At 53.5% G+C, this 25,095-nt stretch overlaps 1 protein-coding gene across 2 annotated transcripts in view; it reads right to left on the bottom strand.

The window, feature by feature from the left end:
• The window catches only part of GDPD5 (glycerophosphodiester phosphodiesterase domain containing 5), an 88,522-nt gene that overhangs the window by 29,393 nt on the left and 34,034 nt on the right, over positions 1–25,095 (bottom strand). For both annotated transcript variants that reach the window (XM_013969769.2, XM_005689989.3), the window contains exon 3: positions 11,463–11,639. In XM_013969769.2, the coding sequence (XP_013825223.1) occupies positions 11,463–11,579 (117 nt within the window). In that variant the 5' untranslated portion in view covers positions 11,580–11,639. The remainder of the gene's footprint in view (positions 1–11,462; positions 11,640–25,095) is intronic.

Below are 25,095 nucleotides of genomic sequence, written 5' to 3'. Positions count from 1 at the left end.
AGTGGCCTAGGGAGAAGTTCCACTGACAAACAGGCTCCAGTGGCACGACTGGTCCTTGTCGGAGCAGGTTATAGGGGAGGGGCCTGAGCCAGCCCCGCCCCTGACAAGCCAGCCTGGCTCTGCTCCAGGGCGGTTCAGCCACTGGCCCTCCATCACCTCCCACTGTCTGCACAATGCCCGGGTATGTATCCCCATCTCAGAGCAAACAAAGATCCCAAGTCTCGGAGAAGGGCAGCCACACATACAGGCTGAGCAAGTTGTAGAGCCCCAGCGCTAAGAGGCGCCACTCACATCATGGTCACACCACTGACGTGCATGTTTGTCGTGACAAATTTTCCAGCAGGTAATGGTCAAAAGCCCTGCGGAAGGGGCACCCTTTGCTTATTTGCACAAAGGCTCAAAGTGGGTAAGTGGTAGTGAGTCAGAGGTTGAGCAACGTATACAAGGTGACCAAGTAGAGGAGGAGTGGAGGTAGGAGGCAACTCTCAGCAGCTCCCTTGGGAACCAGCCCTGCATAGCTCTCCTCGAAACCCACCTCTGCCCTCTGGGACACAAGTGTGATGATCCCAAACCCAGCTCAGCTCCCTGAGATTCCTTTCTCCTCTCTCGCTGGGGCCCATCCCCTGGGCCAAGCCTTCCTCTCCTTCAGGAATTCCTCCCATCCCTGCAGCCCCCAAGACCTCCCTTTCTTTTTCCTTTTTCTTTTTGGCCCCACTGCATGGCACGCAGGATCTTAGTTCCCTGACCAGGGATCAAACCCATGACCCCTGTATTGGCAGTGCAGTCTTAACCACTGGACCACCGGGACCTCCTTTTCTTCACTGCTTCTGCACAGACTCTTGGTACCCACCAACTTGACCTGGAAAGAAGCCAGGCTCAAGAGGGAGACAGACCTGGCTCTGCCACTTGGGTAAAAGTTACCACTGAGCCTTGGTTTCCTCCCCTGTAAAAAGGGAATAGCATCCGTACTCTGGAGGGGTGATGTTAAATGAAGTGATGTACATCAAGCGGTACACAGTAGGTGCATAATAAGGGGCAGTTAGTTCACTGGGCTGCGGACTCCTGCGCAGGGATGGCTGAGGTATCTGTGCACCCTGGCCCACAGCCCTTAGAGGACCATGGTGCTCAGACACGCTGTGAGGAGCAGAAGACGGTGTGGATGCAGGGAGGCCTCAGGGCCACCAGTGGACAAGGACGTCATCCAACCCTGGGTTTATCCTCAGGCGAAGCCCAGGGGCCCCTGGGATCCAAGGGAAGGAACTCCCATTGTGACACCCCAGCCCCTTCCCTTCCAAGTCTAGCAGCTGCCTGAGAGCAGGACAAAGGTCGGGTGATTCCTTATGGGCTAGAGGCACAGGGAAGTGGCTGAGAGCAGCCCGGGAAGGGGAAGGGTGAGCTCTGGCTGGATGGGCAGGCGGCTCCCTCCCTGCACAGGGGTGGCTGTTGGGGAGCGTCCCAGAGGCCCCGGCCCCATCCTGTCTCCTCCACTCTCGCCCCCACCCTCCTCCATCCCACACCTGGCAGCAGCGCACCAATTTTCCCTGCTGGTTGTCACGTCTTCTCCTCATCCCTCTTATCTCTGTCCCGCCTGCAGCCTTCTGCATTCAGAGGAGACCATGCGTGCGGAAACAGCTTATCAGCAGCTGGGCTCACAGGGTCACACAGCGCTGCAGCCACAGACCCCAGCCCGTGCAGGACGTGTGAGTGCAGGCCATGCTGCTGCCGGGTGCTGCCCGCCCGACTGTGCCCTGGGCCAGAGCTCTACACACGGACACTGCTGTGGGTGCACCCCGGGGGTCCCCTAGCATCTGGGGCACCTCCAAATAGAACCTGGAGCCTGAAATCTGCATCAGGACGGCACCTGAGTGGGAGCCGCCTCCCTGCCCTTGGTGCTACCATGGACTTCAGACTCACACTCGGAGGCAGAGCTGTCTGGCAGGACTCCTATTCCCTGCATGTCCCTCGGGACAGAGACTGCCTCTGCGGCCCTCAGGACAGAAGCGCCCCTGCTTTGGCTCCCACGGCTCCAGGGATGGGTACTCCTGTCTGCATGCTGCTTGGCCCTCCTCTGGGCTGAGGGTTCTCCCTTCTGAGACAGTGGCCGGACAGGGGCAGGGCAGAGTCCTGTAACACTGGGTGAGAGTCCCAGACAGGCTGATACTAAATGGTGGCCTTGGAGAAGACACTCGTTTATCCTCCCTGAGCACCGACTTCCTGTTCTGTAAAATGGGGACGGCAGTGTTGGACAGAAGTGCCTGGCAATGGCAGGGTGTAAGGAGTTGCTTTTCTTGCCTCCATCCCTCCCGAAGTCTGCTCCTCGGCTGCTGCCCTGCTGCCGGTTCTCTGATACCACCCAGAACAAGTCCAGCCAAAGGGCAGCAACACTGGGGTCAAATGACCAGGGCACGGGGCAATATAATCAAGAGCTGGGTTTTCATTCCCCGTCCTCCCACTGCTAGCTGTGTGGCTCTGGGCCAATTGCTCAGAACCTCACTCAATCCCCAGCTTCCTCGTCTATTCCTGAAGATGACATCACCTCTACCTCACGGGAGGGCTGCCAGGCCTGAATGTGACTACAGATGTAAGCTGTAAGTCGCCAAATCCACGATCATTCCTATAATTATCATTTCATGTCTGACAGCCCTTTAATTATGTGAAGACAGTGATCAAGTCTTCCCCACCCCCTGCTCTACATCAAATTTCCCCAGCTGCTTACAGCCAAGCAGATCACCCCTTCCCAGCCCAGGGCAGGTGCCACGGTCAGGGGGACGCAGAGGTCAGGCTCAGTTCTGCAGGTTGCAGTCCTAGAAGCCGGCACAGATGAAGGAAGAAGACCCTGATCTGGCACAGCAGCTGCCCCATCTGGGCTCAAGGAACCATGTGGCCGCCCCGGAAGACAGCCTTGCAAGAGCACTTCATAAAGCTGGGGGTGGGGCACTCCTAGCAGCCCTCTACCTGCTCCATCACATCTCATCCTCTCCATAGCTCTGCAAAGCAGCAGGAACAGTCAGAGGAAAGGGAGGGGAGGGGAAGTGGGCGGCCCAAGGTCACAAGGGGCAAACGTGAGCCAGAGTTCACACCCAGGTCTGGGTGCTGCCAGCTTCTTCAACTATCCCAAAGCAACAAGAAGCAGGACCTGTAATTATCCTTGTCTGACCAAGGAGGAAAGTCATAGGCAGTGCCAGAGGAGGAGCCTTGGGATTTCAGCATTAGAGAAGATTTCAGAGATCATCCTGCCTCATCCGCTAAAGGTCCAATTAAGAACAGGAGAAAACTGAGACCCAAAGACAGGGAATGGCCTGGAAGGATGGACACAGGATGAATGCCAAGTAAATCAGTACACAGAAAGGTCGGAGAATTCAACAGATGATATTGGGACATCTGGACATCCTTTTGTGTGTGTGTGTATGTGTATATATACATACAATTTGACTCCTACCTTACACCGCACACCAAACTAAATTCCAGCATCCCCCTCACATCTGAGCCACTACTCTCTTCCAGTCATTCTACACACATATTGAGCCCTGGACACTGGGAGATAAAGCCTGGACTCCACACTGAGCAACCTGCACAGAAGACTGACCAGCCAGGAGGCAACTCGGGTCCTAGAAACCAGGATGGTGAATGGGGCAAGCATGGGCTGCTACAGAGCACACTGCCAGTTATGGGGGCAGGGATGGTCTGGAGGGCTTCCTGGAAAGCTGAAAGGAACAGGCTTTTTGGAATGACAAGGTAAGGGAGGGTGTGGAAGGTGCAAAGGCACAGAACCTGGTGGCTTTTGTTTGGCATAACTGGCTTCTGGCAGGTTTATAAAAGCTTTGTCAGGACTTCCCTGATGGTCCTGTGGCTAAGACTCCGAGTTCCTATTGCAGGGTGCCCAGGTTAGATCCCAGGTTGGGTAACTAGATCCCAGATGCCACAGCTAAGAGGTCACATGCTGCAACTAAAGATACCATGTGCTGCAACTAAATAAATAAACAAATATTGGTGCAGCCAAATAAATAAATATTGAAAAAAATCACTAAATATCAAAATGAAATTTCAAAAAGTTTCCTCTATGTAAGAGTACTAACTTTCGTATAGATTATCTATTTTTTCTTATTTTATCAGTTGACTTTAATTTTGGTTTTCATGCTTTTTATATAAAAAATTAAATTTTTATACAGTCAAATCTATCCCTCTTTTCCTTTATAGGCTTTTGCCTTTGGTATTGTGTTTAAGGAAGGTGGCTCGTGATTATATATTTAGCTCATATTTTACACTGATAATTTCTCATTGTTGACACTTAAATCTGTAGTTCACCTATCCATCTATAGCTCCGTATGTGTGTATACGTGTATGGAGAGAGGTTTGAAAGCCTTTCCTCTAAAGCATGAAGATGAGAATCTCTTTTACTTTCTATTTTCCTGAGTTGTTTGAATTTTCTCAATATGTTCTTCCTAAATAGAAAAAAAAAAAGCTTAAAAAAAGAAAAAACATGCTTTAATCCATCTGGAATTTCTTTTGATTTGAGGTAAGAGGCAGGGATCTAATTTTACTTTCACCAAATGGATACTTCAGCTGTCCCCGTTCGGTTTGTCATCTCTGCAATAATTTCCACGATCGCCTACCACACAGCACACACTCAGATGTGTGTGGGCTGTTTCTAGGTTTTCTAGTCTGTGTTCCCGTGTTCTGGTTCCGCCTGGCACGGCTCCTTCCGCGTGGCTGAGCTCTGCTCCGGAGGCCCCTCCTGTAGTCCTGCCTCGGCTTCCAGACAGAGTCCAGCTGTGAATTTAGCACTACGCAGCCCTGTGCAGAGGCTGGACAGCGACTGAGGGGTGCCTCTCCGCCGAGTCTGTCCACCTGCAGGCTACACCTGGGGCACACGAGCTCCTCCCATCATCAGCCCATTTCATCCTCATCGAGTTCCTAATGGGGAGATGGGTGAATGTCAGCTGGGAAGGGTGTGGGGAGCTCCCAGAAGAGAGAGCTGGGCAGCCCTAGCAGGATTACTCTGGCTCTGACCCAGGAGATTTGGGGGAGGGGGCAGCCTGGGAAGGGTTGAGCTGGATGGCAGCATTAGGGCGAAGAAGGGAAAGGGATTAAAATCCCCACCCCCAGCCAGCTCCTGACAGTGTAAGAGGCTGGATTTATCTTTCTGGCTACAGAGAGCTGGGCAATTAGGCCTCTGCCCTCACTTCTGCTGGGGAGCACTCAGAATGGCTCATTAGGCAGGAGAATGAAACCCGGCTCAGCCTGGAGCACCCGCTCCCTCCAGACCATTCTGGGGGTTGCATCCGTCAGTGTGGAGACAGGAGAGCAAGAGCTGGGGGGCCCTTCGGAGGGATTATCCCTAGGCCCGGCAGAGGGCGCTGCCGAGGCCACAGCCTCTTGCGGATGCCCATCACCTCCCACCCCATCCATGCTCCCTAGGCACTCAAGGTGGTCATGGAGGTCATGAACAAGAGCTTAATTGTCTGCCCTGGAGTGCGGCATGACTACGCCAGGCACCCCTTCAGTGTGGTTTAGGGAGGGGGGGGTGGTGTGTGAGGTGGGGGGTGGGGTGGCTCCTACGTGGCTTTAATTACAGCGATATATCCTCAGCTCCCCGCACTGCAACAGCCTCGGCCAGCCTCTCCTCTCTCTCTCTCATGGATGCAATAATATCATCGCCCATTTTCTTATCCTCATGGCAACCCTGGAGGGTTCACAGGATTAAATGGGTCTTATCAGCTCCAGTTTAGACCTGGGAGAGCTGAAGCTCAGAGGGCTCCTTTCTGACCTGCTGAGTCCCTTTCCCCCAAAGCACTGGAGTAGGGAACAGCCATCCTTTAAAAGTTGGTAGGGAGGACACGTTTTCCCCTATTGGAACAGTGGTCTGTCCTGTGCAGGCATCTGTTATCTAACTGGACCTGTGGGGCATGGGTTTGTACCTCCACCTAATTCACAAGCAAGCTGAGGCCCAGAAGGGGTCTGCCTTTGCCTCAGGTCACTCACTCTGTCGCTGGAGAACGCAGGGTAGAGTTCAGGCTACAGCCCCTTAGCCAGGTGCATCTGGCTGACTCTAATCACACCCCTGAACCCATTCCCAAGGCTGCTTCCTCCAGGGAGCCCACCTTGATTCCTGAGTGAGAGCCATTCTTCCTTGCCCTGTATGCCTGTCAGAGGCCCACAGGGTGTAATAGGACAGGAAGGCATGGAGCTGGGAGACTCACCCGCTCCTCCTACCTACTGGCAGAGCCTGACCCCAGCCCCAAGCGTGGGCTGGGAGGTCCCTTGGCTGGGTTAGCACTGCTCCCTGCCAGCCACAGCCAGGGGCACTGGAACACAGTGTGTACCCACACTCTCCAGACCACCCAGTGCTCCTTGGGGTGCTCACTCGGGACTCATCGGGGATCTAGCTTGCCCACCCTAACTGCTTTCCTCACTTGCTCTTCAACTCACCTGCTCAGTCATCCTCCCTCTCCGTGCCCAAGGCCCTCCTCTGAGAAACAGTCACCACCCACCTGGGCGGCCCAGGGCTCCGGGTGCTGCTGCGGGAGTCCAGGGGAAGGAGAGGGGGACGAGACCTGACCCCTTTGTTTGAAGTGGAGACTTCTTAGAGGAAGAGACATTTGCGATGAGCTTTGAGGGGCAGAGACCAGAGAGAAGGCATTCCAGGCAAGGGGGTCAGTGGAGCAGAGGGCAGAGCTGGAGGGGGTGAGGTAGGCTACCCTGGGTGTGCAGGTGAGAGGGGCCGATGGATTCCCCCCCAGAGGCTGTCTTCTGCCATGGTGGGAGGGGCTCCCATCAGAAGAGGCAGGCAGTGGCAGGCCTGGGGAAGGGGATTTATTTTGTCTGTGTTCTTCCTCCACTATACTATTCCTGGACTCTACTGAGACCGCGGCCCCTCTCATGCACCCCTGGGCATAGCATGGACTCCTGACCCCAGGAACGGCCTCATCCAGCCAGGTAGAAATCATGGGATGACGGGAGGCATCATCAAAACTCTTTTGCAGCCAGTCAGCTGGTGACACTGTCTAGGTGTCTCTAGAATCCCTCCCTTAGCTGCTGCTTTGTGGACACCTCCCCCTAGTTGAAGCCTCGGCCTTCTCTCTGGCTCCCTGCCCTCCCCACCTCCACTCAAGGTCCCTCAGCACTTTCTCCATGATGGAACCAGAGTGGTTCTTGCACAGTCTGAGTCCGACTGGGCCCCCACCTCCCAGGATGGAGCGCAGGCTCAGGTCCCCTTGGCCACCCGCCTCTCCTCCTCACATCAAGAGCTGCACTAGGCCAAATTGCTTTCAGTTCTCAAACACAAGACAGCTGCAGTAACACGCAGCTGCCCTGCCTTCCCCATGCTGGCATGACATGACAGCTGATTCTCTCTGACACCAGCTCAGACAAGCTTTCCTGCCCAGGATGTCCCTGGGCCTTGACAGTGATCACCCTGGGTGGTCTGGACCTCAGGTCTGGTCTGCTCCCCACCCACCCGGGAGCCCTTCGGGGGAGGGGAGGCACCAGGTTTGATATACTGGGCAGGTGTCAGGACAGGTTCATTGATTGACCAATGCATCCCAGACAAGACTGGAGTGAACAGGGGAGAAGGCACAGGGCTGGGGCAGCAAGCAGGGGCAGTGCAAGCCGTGCCTTCAACTCCTGGGCTTGAATAAATCACTTCCTCTTCCTGGAGCCCCATCCATACAACGGAGGACGGCAGAGAAGCTTGGCGCACCCTTGAAAAGGCAAATGTAGAAGTGCGAGACTGTCACTGTCTGTCTCCTTCAATGTCTCAGACGGAAGTTCCTCCAGGCCTCTGACCTATATCCCTCTTGTGACAGTGAATCTGGTCTTGACACTGTGCTGCCTCCCGCGGACGCCGAGTCTTCAGGGGGCCCTGTGGGGATGGCCTGAGAACCGTCTTCTGTCCTATCCCGTCCTTAATTGGCAATATTAGAGTAATGAGTCACAGACAACAACCAATTAATTACCCCAGTTATAAAAAGCTTCTGCTTCCCCTTCCTAGCTGTCGAGTGAGCTGGCCTCCTGCTGCCAGGCTCCTCCACTCCCTCGGTGTTGGCAGGAGGGAGAAGATGTCATTTCACCTCTCTGGTCCTCAGTTTCCTGTTTCCTTATTTGTCAAGTGTGTGTCCTGGGGGGAGGGTTGGAGGAGGTGGGAATGTGGAAGAGGGGCAGGGAGGAAGAACAGCCTGGATGGAGAGGAGGGGCAGCCTTCCCAGGCTCCCAGCCCCCCTCTTGCATCGCCAGGATCTACCCCAAGACTGCAGGGTCAGCTCTTAACCAGGGAAGCACGGAAGGTGCCTAGTCTGGCGTTCCAGCCACTCGTCAGCTTGTCCCAGATGCTCCTGGTCCTGTGCTCTTTCTATCAGGCAGCCTCCCAAGTCCTCTCCATTCCCCTTTTTCTCCTTGAGGGAGGGAAGGAACAGGCCAAGCTGACTCCATCTTGAGAAAGAAGGAAACTCCATCTTGCACTTTCAGTGAGCTTTGGACCATGTGCCTGGGAGCCATGGGGATAACATACCTAACTGGTCTCCCGGACTGATAAACACCAGATTCCATACCAAGATTTCCCGTCGCCAAAAAGAATGTAATACTCCCCTATGTAGTCAATCACCTTTGTAATCTTTATGATACCCATTGGTGTAGGCTACAATGTATAATCAGCTGACCCTTCTGATTATGAATCATGGCTGTAACCTGATTGTATCTCCCTTTAACACTTTCCAAGCTAGGTTTAAGGAATTTGGGGATGTGGGCTTGAGCAGTACACTTAAAGGCATATAAGGTTTTCAACAAAAGTCGGTTGGGGTCCCTGGCTAAAGAGGAAACTCTGCCTTGGATGTGCTGGTGTAATAAACTGCACTCCACGTCGTCCTTGTGAGTGAGTTTGTTTCCCAAAGCGTTTGGCTATAACATCCTTGAAAGCTCTCCTTTAAACACACCCAGACTCAAAACATGCCTGTCTTCCTGGCAGCCTCCAACTCTTGAGACTCTTGCTGCAAATCTATCATGGACTCCAGGTAGGACAGGGCTTCAAGCCTTGATTTCTCCATCCATAATCAGGGCACAACAATTAAACATGCCCCACGGGGTGTTTGCCATGCCCCACAATCAACAGGGCCATGCCTGTAAGAAGTCATCCGCTCCCTGCACACAACACTTGCTCGACAAACATTAACTGTTTCTCTCACACTTCATTCCCAGCCTGAGGACGAGGGCTTCCATGACTCACCACCTGTCTGTCACCTCATCTCACAGATGAGGCCCGAGAGGTCCAGCTCCACCAAGGAACCTGACCCTAGGTTTCCCTGACTTGGAGACACAAGAGGCTCCCCCAAGAGGTCCTGAGGGGGAAACAGGGGTGGTGGTGGTGGTAAGGGGTGCCCAAACGAGGAGGGGAAGGTGGGGATGAGGCCTGAAGCTGGACCCCCTTCTGCTGGCCGAGGCCTCTCCTCCACCCCCTAGACCCCAGGGGTTCTCATTCAACCCCCAGCCTGCACTCCCAGGGCTCACTCTGGGCCTCCAGCTGTTCAACAAAACTTAGGTTACAGCTTCTCTGCACCAGCCCGAGTCTGAGACACCGGTCCTTCACTGCATCAGGCCAGGAGCCCATCACAGTCCTGGGGAGGGGCTGAGAGAAGAGAGTGGGCTGAGGTGGGAACCCAGGAAGTGGGTGGGGAAGCAGGAGCTGACTGGGGAGGGGTGGGGTGGGTGGGAAGGCTCGGGTTGCCTGAGGTGAGCTCAGCCCTTTTTGCAGAGGCCCTGCTACCTGGAGCTGGTGCAAACCCTCTCCCCTCTCGCCGCCAAGCTGGCTCCTGGCCTGCAGCCTCCTGCCATTGCCCCATACCTGGCACCCAGGCCTTGGCATCTATGGAACCTACACCGCTTGGGCCCCCAGTCAGCTCAAAACTGGCCTCACCCACCACTTCCCCCAGTCTGGGCCCTGTGCTAGCCCCAGCCAAGACCCATCACTTCCTGACTCCACACAGTCTGTGACTGGCTGGCCCTGGGCCCACCAAGAGGTGTGAGGTCTCCCAGGAGAGCGGCTTCCTCCAGTGTCTGATGGCCAAGTGCTTCCTTCTTAGGAGGCCAGCCATCCTTCTCCTCCCTTCCTCAGCCTCAGCTGTCTTCCCACTCCACCCCGGCCCCACTGAGAATGCTTGACCCACACCATATGGACCAGATCTGAGCTCTGCCCCTCACCAGCTCTGCGACCTTGGCCGGGTCACAACGTCCCTGGCTGTTGCCCCAGGTGGGAAGTGGTAGTGATGACATCTAGCTCATGGGCTTGGGAGCAACAGGGGTGGCTCCATGTCCAAGCTCAGCTTAGCACCCGGCACACAGACAGACACACCTAGGTGCCAGCAAACTGTGAGCTCCTGCCTTCCTGACACGTGGAGGCCCTGCTGTCTTCTGTCCACTGTCTCCAGAAGAACAGAGCTCAGAGCAAAGCAGAGAAGACGGCCAGGCTGCCCTGGGCAGGGCCGTCCTCTCCCTTGCCTCAGTTGGGTGTACTGTCTCCTGTGTGCTTGAGTGGGGACATGGCAGTGAATCAGGCCAGGTGCCCACCAGGTGGTACCTGCTTCTCACCATTTGAGGGTGATGAGCCCAGGTTCCTGGGTGAATCTAGCACTCTGTCCCCTCGTCCCTACCATCACAGGCAGGGAAGGAAGGCACACAGGCGGACAAGCTTTTCCAACCTCAACATGCAGGTAGCCCAGCGATACTTGACCTCTGACCTCCACCCCTGGTCACTCCAGCCTGTTTTCGGACTGGCTGATTTTGGAGGCTGGCCTCTGTTCAGACAAGCAGGAGGGAGGAGAAAGTTGTTTTTCAGGCAGCAAAGCTCTTAGATAAACACCATGTATCTCTCTCTCCATTCCCTCCTGAAGGAATTGGGTTCCTTCAGAGAAGAAACTAGATCCATTGGCTGACAGCACCCCAGGGACGGAAGTGCAGTGTGGGGTCTGGCCTGGGGAGCCGGACACTGAAGAAGGCTTTCTGTATCCGGCTGAGCACCTGCTGCCAGCCCTGGCAGGCGTGTGTGGCTCAGGTGACTGGGCCCTGGTGCCAGCCCATGGCCCTGCCAGCTCCCAGGCTCCTGATGGCCTGGCCCAGCTCCCCACCCTCCCCTCTGGCCACCTGCCTGCTTGCCTGCCCATCGGGATCCGCCAGGAAGCTGAGAACTTCTGCTCACCTAGGGGGGACACCTCCCTCTTGGAGCAGCCCACCCTGCCCAGGGCTCCACGAGCAACCCAGCCCCCCCACTGTCAGGGGGGCGCCAACAACTGGCTACACCCATGACAGGGTGGCCTACTGCCTTGCCCACCTACTCAGGTAGATTTGGGAACTTCCACAGGCCCACTGTACAGAAGAAGAAACTAAAACCAGAAGGCGACAGCAGCGGAGTGACAGAGCTGAGGCCCGCCCCCCCCGCCCCGTCCTTGTCCTTTGGGGCCTGCCCCAGCACAGCTCACCGGAGTGGTGTCATCATGAGAACGCTGGTAGCGCTTCCAGCGGCAGCCGTAGATGCCCGTGAGGCAGGAGAGGCACAGCTGCGGCTCATAGTACTGCAGGGGCTGGTGTCTCACCATGCTCGTGCCCGCGGCCCTGGCGCCCTGCCTTCAGGCGCCCATGGAGGCCCCCAGCTGGTCCTGTGGGAGGAAACACAGGTCTGTGAGGCTGGGCAGGGCCGGGGACTCAGTCTGCACACAGCAAGTGTCTCTGTAGCCCGGGTCAGGGAGGGTCAGCCTCCGCTCAGAGCCCTGGTGGGTCCTTGGCTCACCTGGAGTCAGAGGCCCATCCTTCGCAGCCCCCTGCCACCCACCCAGGACCTAACCAACCAACAGAAATCCCCTAACCCATTAGCTGCCACTCCCCTACTCCCACGCCCTGGCGACCTGACCTACTTTCTGTCTCCATGGAGCTGCCCATTCTGGACATTTCACATAAACTGAATCATATGATATATGGCCTTGTAGGTTTTGCTTTTTTCACTTAATGTTTTCAAGGTTCATCCACGTTATAGCATGAATCAGTACTGCATTTCTTATGACTGGGAACTATTTAGTTGTTCCGCTATATCCATTCATCAGCTGATACACATTTGGGTTGTTACTTTTCGGTTGTCATGAAAACTCTGCTATGAACACATTTTTGTGTGTATTTTTATTTCTTTTGAGTACCTACTTTGGGATGGGGTAGCTAGGTCATACGATAACTCGATGTCTAACTTTTTGAAGAACTGCCAACAGCTGTTTTCCAAAGCTGCTGTACAATTTTACATTCTCAAAGTACGGTCATTCTCATCCCCATTTTACAGGTGAGAATTCTCAAGCACAGAAAGGTCTAGCCATTTGCCAAAGGTCACACAGCAGAGTCTGGCAGTCTGGCTTTAACTCGAGGGCTAGAAAACTATAAGTGAAAGTGTGAGTCACTTAGTCGTGTCCAGCTCTTTGTGATTCCATGGACTGTATAGCCCACCAGCCTTCTCTGTCCATGGAATTCTCCAGGCAAGAATACTGGAGTGGGCTGCCATTTCCTTCTCCAACTTATGACCAAATCCAACCAGCCACACATTTTTACACAGCCCACAAGTTAAGAGTGGTTTTCACATTTTTTAATAGTTGGGAGGAAAAAAGCCAAAACAAAAATATATTTTGATCTGAGAAAATCATACAAGAGTCAAATTTCAGAGTCCATACATAACATGTTTTATTGGAGACAGCACTCCTCCTTCATTTATGCATTGTCGACGGCTGCTTTGACTATAACTACAGAGTTATGACAGAGACCACAGGGCCCACAAAGCCTATAGTACTTACTGTCTGGCCCTTTACAGGGAAAGCCTGCTGACCCTGCCACCACAGGGCACAGTGGCTTATGACGCGGGATCATAAGTGCAGCGTGTGGTGGAGAGAGGAAAGGGTGCCGTGGGCACTTAATAGGGACAGGAGGGTCAGGGCATGCTTCCCAGAGACGCCGCTGAGTAGAGGCCTGCAGGATGAGCCCCCTCTCTCCCTCTGAAGCTCCCTCCCTTCCCCAGGGGCACTGGGTTTCAGGCCCACCACTGACTTCCACCTCTGGGCCTTACTCAGGGCCTCTGCCCAACACCACACCACCCCTACTCCCCAAGTGCTAACCTTAGCACAGGGATTATAGCCTCCACTGCAAGTGCAGGGATGAATTAGGAGCTTGCTGGGAATCTTGACTGACCTGCAGCCGCCTAAGTGCTGGGAATTGTCTGGTGCAGCCTGTGCCCATGTCTCCTTGGGGAGGCATGTGGACACAGAACAGATGCTGGGGGCTCTCTGAGCTGAGCCGAGTCCAGGGCTCAAGGCGACAGTATTGGATGGGGATTCTGTTGCAGTCAGCTTAGCTCCCATGGGGTTTGGGAGGCCGGCGGGGGTCGGGGGGGAGGCCGTCAGCAGGTAGGAGACCCTCTCATTTTTCCTTTATTCCTCTCCAGAAGGACTGTGTCAGGGTAGGAATTCCCTGGTGGTCCACCGGTTAGGACTTGATGCTTTCACTGACAAGGGCCTGGGTCCAGTCCCTGATGGAGGAACTGAGATCCCACAAGCCACGCAGTGCAACCAAAAAAAAAATTAAAAAAAAAAAATAGGAGTGTGTACTCATATACAGACTCCCACTTCCACAGCCTTCCAGAGGAGGTAAAAGAGCAAAATCCATAGTCAGGGAACCACATCTTACCCTGTGCATCCCCAAATGAGGACCTCTACTGTCAGGTTGGCCATCACACTTTCCCCAGGAATGGGGGAGGCAGCTGGTATATGTAGAAAGAGGACTGGATTCACCCTGCCTTGGCCAATGACTTGCCCTGTAGCCAGAGCCACTCAGGGCTCTTCCCTGAGCCTTGGTTGAAGCTTTTGTCTTGACTTCCGAAAAAAGGTCAGATGCCTGCGGTGGAGGGAGGGCCGGTGGCAGCGGGGTGCACGGCTGCAATGACAGGGCTACAGCAGGTGGGCACTCTGCACGCAGGAGCCCTGCCCTCACATTCCTTTCCCAGGACCCCCCAACCCCGGGACGATTCCCATGTGTCCTCTGCTCCCCCACCCCCCACAACTGAGCATTACAACCCACCCAGGAATGGAATTTCCATTTCAAGTCTGGAAAAGAGGGAAATAGAACTGCCTGCACCCAGGTCTCAGCCCAGGACTTGGCTGACTGGGGCTCTTGGAACTGCTCCCCTCTCACCCCCCACCTGCCGTGAATTTTCATTCTATTCATAACTGCAGGGTATCTCTGAGAGGTAAACTTCTTTTTCCTTTACACATTTTCCTGGGGCCATCAAGATCGCCAGTGGCTCCTTGCTCTTTCCAGGGGGGCCACCCAGACCCACACTGGCATAGTGACCACCTCACTACCCCTAACGTGTCTGTAACATCCCTCAAGGCCTTTTTCTCACCAGCCCTTTGGCCGCTGCCCAGGTCTCATTTCTCCCCTGGGTGGGGAATCCCTGCGGTAGGCCTGGCCTGGCCAATCTAAGCTCTCACCTGCAGCCAGAGAGCTTCCTAAAAGACAAATGACCAGGATCTGGCTCCTCCAGCCTCACCGCTCCAGAACTTGCTGTCCCTTTATCTGGCTAATGCCTCCTGACGCTTCGAGTCTCCGCTCAGATGTTACCTCCTCTGGGGAGCCTTCCCTGAGACCCAGGTTGGGTGAGAGGGCTCCAGGAGTCCCTCCTCCCTCCTGGGCTGCCTGTGGGAGCACAGATGACACACCTGCCTCCCCCAGGGAACAACCTGAGTTACTCCCATTTCCCCAGTGGCTAGCACAAGGTAGTCCTGGGGGCTTCCTGGACTGTACTTCTGAAAAGGCCCGAAAGTTCTGCTAACAGAGACATGCTGCCCAGACCCTGAATGGTTGGGACAAGTCCCCAGAGACCAGATTCTCCACACCTGTCCTGCTCCTGCCAAGACTAACGGCATCACTTCCCATTTTTGGTTCTCCAAGTCACCTCCCAGGGCTGCTGCTATCAGCCAAGTTCCAAAGAAATCTCGAGCTTGGAGCCCTGCCAGCTCTGGGACAAGAGAAAGCCTCACCTCTTAACCTGAACTTCCACAGCATCCCGTTTGCACAGGGAAGGGAGTCAGGAGGGAGATGGAGTGAGTGTCTGCTATGGAGTGGGTGAAGGATGTTGGGGGTAGGCATACCTCCAGGGGCCTCGCCCACCCTTATACCCTGGGAATGCACCTCACCCACTCCTTGGCTCTTCATCCTTCCCCCCGACTGGCTGGCTGCCAGGCCCTCACTGCCCCCAGACCCTGCTGCCTCTGGTCCCAGGTCTGCGCGCTCTCCTGACAGTGGAAAGAGTCTCAAGCCCAGTGTCAGTGCCTGGCTATCAGCCTGGTCTCCTTCTACTGAGTTGCTGTGTGACTTTGGAGACTTACTTTACCTATCTGAGGAATGGGCACTAGATAGAACAGCACGAAAAGGACCCAAGGTTACAATAAAAAGGAATAAGACACTGATACATGCCATTAATACAGGGTGAATGAATCCTGACAACATCATGCTAAAGTGAAAGAAGCCAGTGATGGAAAGTAGAGCAGGTGGCTTGCAGGGCACCATGCTGAGCACTGTACCCGTGTCATCTTCTGATGACGATTGTCCAAAGTAGAGCTTGACAGTCTTCTTTTACAGGTTAGAAATATGGGTTCCAGGTGAATGGAGGAATAGGGTTCCTCCCAATAATGAAACATTCAGTTCAGTTCAGTTCAGTCACTCAGTCGTGTCCGACTCTTTGCGACCCTATGAATTGCAGCACGCCAGGCCTCCCTGTCCATCACCAACTCCCGGAGTTCACTCAAATTCATGCCCATCGAGTCGGTGATGCCATCCAGTCATCTCATCCTCTGTCACCCCCTTCTCCTCCTGCCCCCAATCCCTCCCAGCATCAGGGTCTTTTCCAATGAGTCAGCTCTTCCCATGAGGTGGCCAAAGTACTGGAGTTTCAGCTTTAGCATCATTCCTTCCAAAGAAATCCCAGGGCTGATCTCCTTTAGGATGGACTGGTTGGATCTCCTTGTAGTCCAAGGGACTCTCAACAGTCTTCTCCAACACCACAGTTCAAAAGCATCAATTCTTCAGCGCTCAGCTTTCTTCACAGTCCAACTCTCACATCCATACCTGACTACTGGAAAAACCATAGCCTTGACTAGATGGACCTTTGTTGGCAAAGTAATGTCTCTGCTTTTGAATATACTATCTAGGTTGGTCATAACTTTTCTTCCAAGGAGTAAGCGTCTTTTAATTTCATGGCTGCAATCACCATCTGCAGTGATTTTGGAGCCCCAGCAGTAAAAATAAATGCGGGAGACCCAGGTTTGATCCCTGGGTTGGGAAGATCTCCAATATTCTTGCCTGGAGAATTCCATGGACAGAGGAGCCTGGCAGGCTATAGTCCATAGGGTCCAAAAGAGTCAGACATGACTGAGCACTTTCACTTTTCACAAAAAGAAATGAGCTATCAAGCCATAAAAATACATGAAGGGACCTTAAAAGCATGTTGCTCAGTGACAAAAGTCAATGAGAGAAGGCTACACACTGTATGATTTCAACCACGTGACATTCAAGAAGAGGTAAAACCACGGAAGTGGTGAATGGGTTAGTGGTTGCCAGGGGTTGGAAGTGGAGTGTGCAGGTAGATTTTTAGAGCAGTGAAACTATTTCGTATGATACTATAATGATGGATACATGTCATTACACAATTGTCAAACCACATAGAATATATAACACAAAGAGTGAACCCTAATGTAGACTGTGGACTTCAGTTAATATTATGGTATCAACACTGGCTCATCAGTTATAGCAAATGAACCCCCCCTAAGATATTAATACAGGGAAAATTGTGGGGTAGGGGAGAGTATGTAGGAACTCTGCATTTTCTAATCAATTTTTAAAAACTCTCACCAGGGATTCCCTGGTGGCTCAGATGGTAAAGAGTCTGGCTGCAGTGTGGGAGACCTGGGTTAAATCCCTGGGTCAGTGAGATCCTTTGGAGAAGGAAATGGCAATCCACTCCAGTATTCATGCATAGAAAATCCTAATAGATATGAATGGAGGTGATGGAATTTCAGTTGAGCTATTTCAAGTCCTGAAAGATGATGCTGTGGAAGTGCTGCACTCAATATGCCAGCAAATTTGGAAAACTCAGCAGTGGCCACAGGACTCGAAAAGGTCAGTTTTCATTCCAATCCCAAAGAAAGGCAATGCCAAAGAATGCTCAAACTACCACACAATTGCACTCATCTCACATGCTAGTAAAGTAATGCTCAAAATTCTCCAAGCCAGACTTCAGCAATACGTGAACCGTGAACTTCCTGATGTTCAAGCTGGTTTTAGAAAAGGCAGAGGAACCAGAGATCAAATTGCCAACATCCGCTGGATCATGGAAAAAGCAAGAGAATTCCAGAAAAACATCTATTTCTGCTTTATTGACTATGCCAAAGCCTTTGACTGTGTGGATCACAATAAACTGTGGAAAATTCTGAAAGCGATGGGAATACCAGACCACCTGACCTGCCTCTTGAGAAATCTGTATGCACGTCAGGAAGCAACAGTTAGAACTGGACATGGAACAACAGATTGGTTCCAAATAGGAAAAGGAGTACATCAAGGCTGTATATTGTCACCCTGCTTATTTAAATTATATGCAGAGGACATCATGAGAAATGCTGGACTGGAAGAAACACAAGCTGGAATCAAGATTGCCGGGAGAAATATCAATCACCTCAGATATGCAGATGACACCACCCTTATGGCAGAAAGTGAAGAGGAACTAAAAAGCCTCTTGATGAAAGTGAAAGAGGAGAGTGAAAAAGTTGGCTTAAAGCTCAACATTCAGAAAACGAAGATCATGGCATTCGGTCCCATCACTTCATGGGAAATAGATGGGGAAACAGCGGAAACAGTGTCAGACTTTATTGTTTTGGGGTTCCAAAATCACTGCAGATGGTGACTGCAGCCATGAAATTAAACGATGCTTACTCCTTGGAAGGAAAGTTATGGCCAACCTAGATAGTATCTTCAAAAGCAGAGACATTACTTTGCCAACTAAGGTCTGTCTAGTCAAGGCTATGGTTTTTCCAGTAGTCATGTATGGATGTGAGGGTTGGACTGTGAAGAAAGCTGAGCGCCGAAGAATTGATGCTTTTGAACTGTGGTGTTGGAGAAGACTGTTGAGAGTCCCTTGGACTACAAGGAGATCCAACCAGTCCATTCTAAAGGAGATCAGCCCTGGGATTTCTTTGGAAGGAATGATGCTAAAGCTGAAACTCTAGTACTTTGGCCACCTCATGGGAAGAGTTGACTCATTGGAAAAGACTTTGATGCTGGGAGGGATTGGGGGCAGGAGGAGAAGGGGACGACAGAGGATGAGATGGCTGGATGACATCACTGACTCGATGAACGTGAATCTGAGTGAACTCCGGGAGTTAGTGATGGACACGGAGGCCTGGCGTGCTGCGATTCATGGGGTCGCAAAGAGTCGGACATGACTGACAGACTGAACTGAACTGAAGTTAAAAAAAATGAATAAGAAATTAAAAACTCTCACCAAAAAAACATCTAATAATTAAATATGTATATATGCTAAGTTGCTTCATCTTGTCTGACTCTTAGCAACCCTGTAGATTGTAGCCCACCAGGAAGAATACTGGTGTGGGTTGCCCTGGCCTTCTGCAGGTGATCTTCCCAACCCAGGGACTGAATCTGCGTCTCCTGTGCCTCCTGCATTGCAGAGAGATTCTTCACCGCTGAACCACAGGGGAAGTCCAATAATTGAACATATATTAATTTAAATATCTATATCGATTGATCGATAGATAGCTGGATCAATAAATCCAGTCCTAAGAGATTCCATGATTCAGCCAAGACCAAACAGCTAACGGTGGAGAAGACAGTATTTGCAGCCAGGGCTGCCAAGTCTAAAGCCCAGTCTTTCCAAGGCACCAGCCTTAGAGGGTCTGTCTGTCCTTATTTCTACCGCCCTCTATGTCTATGACAGCCACAGCATGTGTCACTGAAAGCTGCACCTCAAAGGGCCAAGTTCAATGTTTTGGTTGGCACCAGGGCAGCAGGGGCACAGAGTGGGGCCAAGAACTCTGGGGAGGAGAGAGGACTCCCCCATCCCACCCCCACCATGGGCTCAGGGCTGGGGGAGGCAGAGACTTGACATCCCCCTCCAGCAGCCTTCCAGCCCCCAGGGAAGGAGGCAGGGCATACACATGGAGAAGGAACCATCATCCTTTCTCCTTGGCTATGCCGCCCTCGTGGAGTGTCAACCCCAGCCCAGCCCAGCCCCGCCCCAGGGCTGTTGGGCGGAAACTGAGCTCAGTCACCAGCAGGCTGGGTGACCTCCACAAGCCTCTGGCCTCAGCTTTCCTGTCTGTATCAGGGGAGGGTCTAAACCACATCCGATGATCTCTAGGGGACTTTTTAACACTCAGCTTCTAAAACCTTTTAACCACCTGCTCTCTCCTCATTCTCAGGAGATAAACAGAGATGGGGTTGCTCCAGGAGGATGGAAGGACAAATTTCCCAGTCCTTCCTTGTCTGGTCTGATGGGGAAGAGCCTCCTCCAACCCCAGGAACCACGGTTGGAAGTCAGCAGCCCGCCCCTGACTGGAGCAGTCAAGATCAGGATGAAAGCTGCAGGCAGGCCTGTGACAAGGGGAGAAGCCTGGTCATCCTGGGCCCCATCTCTGCCCAGGGGCTGCCACCATCTTCGACAGGAACCCAGGTATAGATAGCCATGGCCTAGATAACTCACAGTGACGACTCCACACCTTAGAGTGAAACCCAAGGGGTAAATGGCACAAGGCAGTGGGGACTCCTCCCTATAGTGCTTGGGGAACATGGCCCTGGAGCAAGACCAGAGCCTCCCTGTGGTCCTTCCTCGCAGCATGCCCATCCCCTGTTCCCAATGCAGCTGTACCTGGGAAGCCACCTTAGGTCAGGGCCACTCCGTCCATCTGCTCATCTCAGTGCAGCAGCCCCTCCTCCAGGAACCCAGCCCCAGGTCAGGGTCTCTTCTGGACCCACAACTCTTGTGCTTCCTCCAGCAGCACTGCAGGGCAGCTTCCTGGAGAGGGTGGATGTCACGAGAACTCAGAAATAAGGGATGACTTCTAGCACAAGAGGGGTCTTGCTAGGCGGACAGCATAGGGAAAGCGTGGTGGCAGGGAGGGTGAGCAGGGCCTCTCCCAGGACTGAGGGCTCCAGCAGGAAGTTAAACCCCATGTCGGTTTCATCTGGTGGTGACCGTGGGGTCTGCTGCCAACAGTAGCCTCCCAGGCCACTGGGGCCCTAGGGTGCAGGCAGCAAGGCATCCCCAGACAGCTCAACAGCTGGGCTGTTTCTCCAAACAACCCACCAAACCCACAGAACAAGTCCCCGGCCACAGAGCTGCGGCTGGAGATGGGGGGGCCGAGCAGATTACAGGCTCCTCCCCACAGCTCGCCTGTGCTTAGCTTCTGAGGAATGCTCAAAGTCACTATCTTCCCCATTGCCTGGGCCTCGTCAGATGGCTTAAACTGAGAGATGTGGGCTGCCACATCTCACTGTGTGGCCCTGGGCAAGTCACTCTATTTCGCTGGGCCTCAGAGAAAGCCCTAGATTCTAATGAAATCAGCAAAGAGGCAGACAGAGGGCAGGAAGGAAGTCTGTCACTGAAGCAGCTGCCAGTGGGGAGGGGCGGGGCAGGAGGGCCTGGGAAGGAGGCCTGGTGGGCCAGCATACTCCCCCCTACTCCACCCCCGTCATGACCACTCATTCTTTGGGAGGAAAGCTACTGGTGGCTTAGGCTGGGGCTCAACAGGAGCCATCAAAGAATCAACCACGCCCTAATTAGGGTCACTATTAATCTCTTTTCATCGTGGTGCCAGGGCCTCCTGTTTACCCAACACTTTGTTCCAGAAGATTTCTGATGGCTCTTCCTCCGGGGGAATTCCCAGCAGGCTGGCTTCACCCCCAAATGTGGGTGCTTCTGCCCCTCCTGTAGGGAGTGCTCCCTGTTTCTCCTCCTTCCTCAGAACCACAGTCTCTGGAATTATCTGTTCCATACCCAAGGCTCTCTAGCTCATGCGGTAAATGTTTCAGAAGCCTTTGCAATGCTGGGACCCAAGAGAGATGTACAGAGAATCAGGTGGCTCCTCCTTTCAAGGAGACAACCTCATCAGAGCAACAGCAGCTATGATTATAACCATATACACAGCACTTTACAGTGTACAAAGTCTCCACACACATCGTCTCACTGAAGCGTGGCCCCAACTCCACGGGCAAGTACCAGATCCCCATTTTATGGACGAGGAAGTTGAGGCTGCTAGAGGGTAGAACAGGTTTGCTGAGCTGCATCCTTGGTTGAGGCCCTTGGGGGACTGACTTGCATGCTTGGGGCCTGGTGGGCCAGCAGCCCCCTGTCATGGGAGTTCATTCTTTGGGAGGAAAGCTTAGGGTAGCTGAATGGGGGCCAAGCTCAGGACCTTGCCCAGGACCCTTGGGTTCCCTTGGCACAGAAAGGACCTCTCCTTGGGTCTTTCTTTCCCCAAATCGGGGCTGTGGGCTGGGCTGAGCAGTCACCAGGAACAGCCCACATACTCTCTAACCAGAGTCTTAGAATCGCCTCCCCTAAGGCTCGTACAATCACAGAATCCTGGTGCAATCCAACAGGGATCTCAAAACTAGCCCTGGATTTCAGACTATGACAGTCATCAAATGTCAGCACCAGGGAAGACCTGGAGCTATTCCCTCCAGCCTTCCATCCCTGCAGAAATACTCTGTACAGCTGGTGGTGGTTTCCCAGCAGACTGGCCTACATGGGCTTGTATATGCCTCTAGACAGGCCCCTCCCTCCCTGGAGGGCCGACAGGTTCCTCTTTAAATGAGAACAGAAGGCAGGCCCTCTTAAGAGGGGCAGCCTGCCCCCAGCCATGCTCTCCCCCAGCAGCAGTGACAGGTTCCCCAGGAGCAGTCAGAGTGAGCATGGGCCAGCCTGGGGCCTGGTGAAGCAAGAGACTTCCCCAGTCTCTCCTCCCTCCCCGGTGGACGCCCCAGTCCCTCCCAGGCGCCCAGTGATTCAGTCACAGGAACCAGGCTGGCTTTTTCCGATGCCTCTCCCCGAGTCTCTGGAAGGAGGGAGCCCTGAACAGGAGGAGGGCAGGCGGAAGCGGAGTCTGGCGGAGACAGGCCCTGAGCAAACTTGTCTCTGCCTGGTTTTTGCTCCCTGAGGGAATGGTGAGCAATGATTTATTTTATTTATTTATGCAAAATAGCAGAGTTATTATACAAACAGGCTTCCGAAGCAGGCCCTGGGGATGGGAGGAGAAGCAAGTCCTGCCATTTTAGGAATCTCTCTTGCTTCTTTCCCCTCACACCTACCTGTCTCGCCTCACCTGCCCCTGCGCCTCCTCACACGACTGTGCTCCAAGCAACACAGCACCTCGCAGTCTTCCCTGCTCCCCCAAGCCTTTGCCAGTGCTGGGCCCTCTGCCAGGAGTGCCTCCCGCCCCCGCCCCAAATTCCGTCCATCTTAACAAATGCACCCTGGACAAAGCCTGGTCTGATCCCCCCTGCAGAAGCCCATTGCTTCCTTCTTTGTCCTCCCATCACCAGGCAGAGCTCTTGAGACATGATCACAGGCCTCTGTGCATGGTAATTATCTGTTTCCGTGGCTGCCTGGCCCGCCAGGCCGAGAGCCTCCCCAGGTGGAGATTTCTCATCCATCTGGCCCAGCTTTCCTGAAGAGTCTGCAGATGATATCTGTGACCCTGCAGGAGACAGGGACACGAGCTCCCCCAGGCCCCCTTCCCTGCTAGAGGAATCACTGCACAGCAGACCCACGTTCTTGCACGAGGTCAGCAGCAAGGAAGCTCCTGTTTGCACCGGTTAAATGTGCAAACGAAGGAACGAAGGACCATATCGGAGGCTCTTAAACCACCCAACCGCAGAGCCACTTCTGAGCCTGCTCCCAATTCTGCCTCTGAATAATAATTAGCCTTTTCCCTATTTACAGAAAAAATTAAGTTACTAAAAAAAGTCTCAAGTATTTTCTCCCACAGTTTTTTCTGAACCCTCTGCTATGTGTTCCAGGTCTAGTACAAGACGACCTCAGACTTAGCACAGAATACTGATTTCCTCACTGCCACCTGCATCTCTCCCCATCACAGCACTCCAAGAGGAGCACAAGCTGGGCTACTTCCGGGCAAGTCTGAGAACCTGGGGCCTAAGCTTCTCTTCCCCTCTTTCAGACAGCCAGGTTTCCTTTCTGACCTTGCTCAAATGCTGAGGAGGAAAGCCCTAGGGGTTGGCTGGCCCAGGAAACCCTGATGGTTCATGCTCCTTCCATGATTCAGGCCTCTAACTCCACCATTTACCATTCATTCCTTTGGCTGATGCATCACTTTCTCCAGGATTCGTTCTTAAAAATACAAATCTCCCCTGGAAATGGGAATCCATCAAACCTCTAAACTGAAAGTCAAGGAAACTCAGTTTAATGCTTGGCTCTAGAGAGGCAATAAATCATAAGGGTTAGGAATGTGCACCCAGAGCCAGCTTGCTGAGTTTGGAACCCAGTTCTACCACTTACTAACTCAGCAGGTTCCTTAATGCCTCACACCTCAGCCTCCTTATCTGTGAAATGGAGATAATAGCACCAGCCTCATGGGCTGTTGTGAGGATTAAATGAGCTAATACCTATAAGGTGCTTTTAGGTAAGTATCTAGTCCACTGCAGAGAGCAACAGATAACTCTACTCAGAATATTATTATTGTTTTCTTTCTTGCCTATAAAATGGAATAATAACTCTTATTTCCTTTTTTTCCATGAACTGCAGCTCACCACTCCCGTGAGAGTGAACATCATTCTGGAACCCAATGGGCTGTTCTCTGAAGCTTGCCTCCAACTCCTTTCTGCCTGCCTCCTTCTTTGCTTTTTCCTTTACCTGGAAGAAGGTACCAGCGGCTATGAGCTGGGCTCCTGGGAGAGGGGGGTCTTGCCTATGGAGGTGGTGATGTCACTTCAGTGGGAGAGCTGAGGGGACAAACCCAGTCAGATCACACATACGTCCATGCTGCCTTTCCCCTCCCCTGGGCCCTTAGTGAGCCCCAACCCTGCGCCCACCCTGTGCTGGGTATGGGGACCAGGGATGGGCTGCATCCAGTTCCTGTTCTAGGGAAGCCGCCAAGTGGGTGGGGGAGCCCGTGTGATCTGGTGGTGGACTGTGAGATCCCACACAAGCACCTTCACACATGCTACCCACAAACCGGCCCTAACCCAGTACAGCCTGCTCCCGGAACCACTCTTGCCCCCACCAGGACCCACAGAAACATGATCTAAGGCCCAGCCACCCCGGGGTGAAACCTGGGGCTGCGTCTGGCTCCTGGGAGGCAGAGGCCCGTTCGTGCTGCCCTGAGACGTGCTTCTTTGGAGGTAGACGCCAAACCAGCTGTTCTAAGGCAGCCGCTGAGGGAGGGCTGGGTGGGCTGGAGTGGGATCTGGAGCACCGCAATGATGCGGCTGACTTCTGACTCACGCACCGCTTACCCCATCGCCAGCTCCTGCAGCCCTCCTGCCCAGGAACTGGGAGGGGAGATGACTTGGTAGTGACAGGCCATGGAGCGAGGAGAAGGGGTGCTGGGTCAGCACCACAGGCTTTGGAGGATGCTGCCACACTGCCCAGTAGGTGACTCTGAGGCTGGTGGGGCCAGAGGTCTGCCTACGTCACCCAGGGAGTCAGAGCCAGAGCCAGGGTGGGACCCAGGGAAGGGGCAGCTCAAGCTGGGGTCCAGCCCAACACCAAGCTGACATGAGGAGCTTCTCCAACCCAGTCGGGGCCTGGAGCCACATACCAGCTAGAAGCACTGCCAAGACTCAGCCTTGGATGAGAGGGGGGACAGAACTGGGCTCCTAGACAGCTTTGAAATGACATCCAGCTACTGGGAGATGGACTCCTGGTGTGCCCCGAGTCCTCCTCCACTTCCAGCCCCCAGGTTTCTCAAAGAGCCCTGAATGCACTGCAATTTACAGTTTATAAAACACTTAATTTCTTCATCTCTCACGATGATCCTAAGGCCTAAGTGACAGAGGGATATA

Source organism: Capra hircus, chromosome 15 (assembly GCF_001704415.2).
Source record: "Capra hircus breed San Clemente chromosome 15, ASM170441v1, whole genome shotgun sequence".
NCBI lineage: Eukaryota > Metazoa > Chordata > Mammalia > Artiodactyla > Bovidae > Capra > Capra hircus.
Note: the sequence above shows the minus strand (reverse complement) of the source record. Positions and strands in the feature narration are given on the sequence as shown.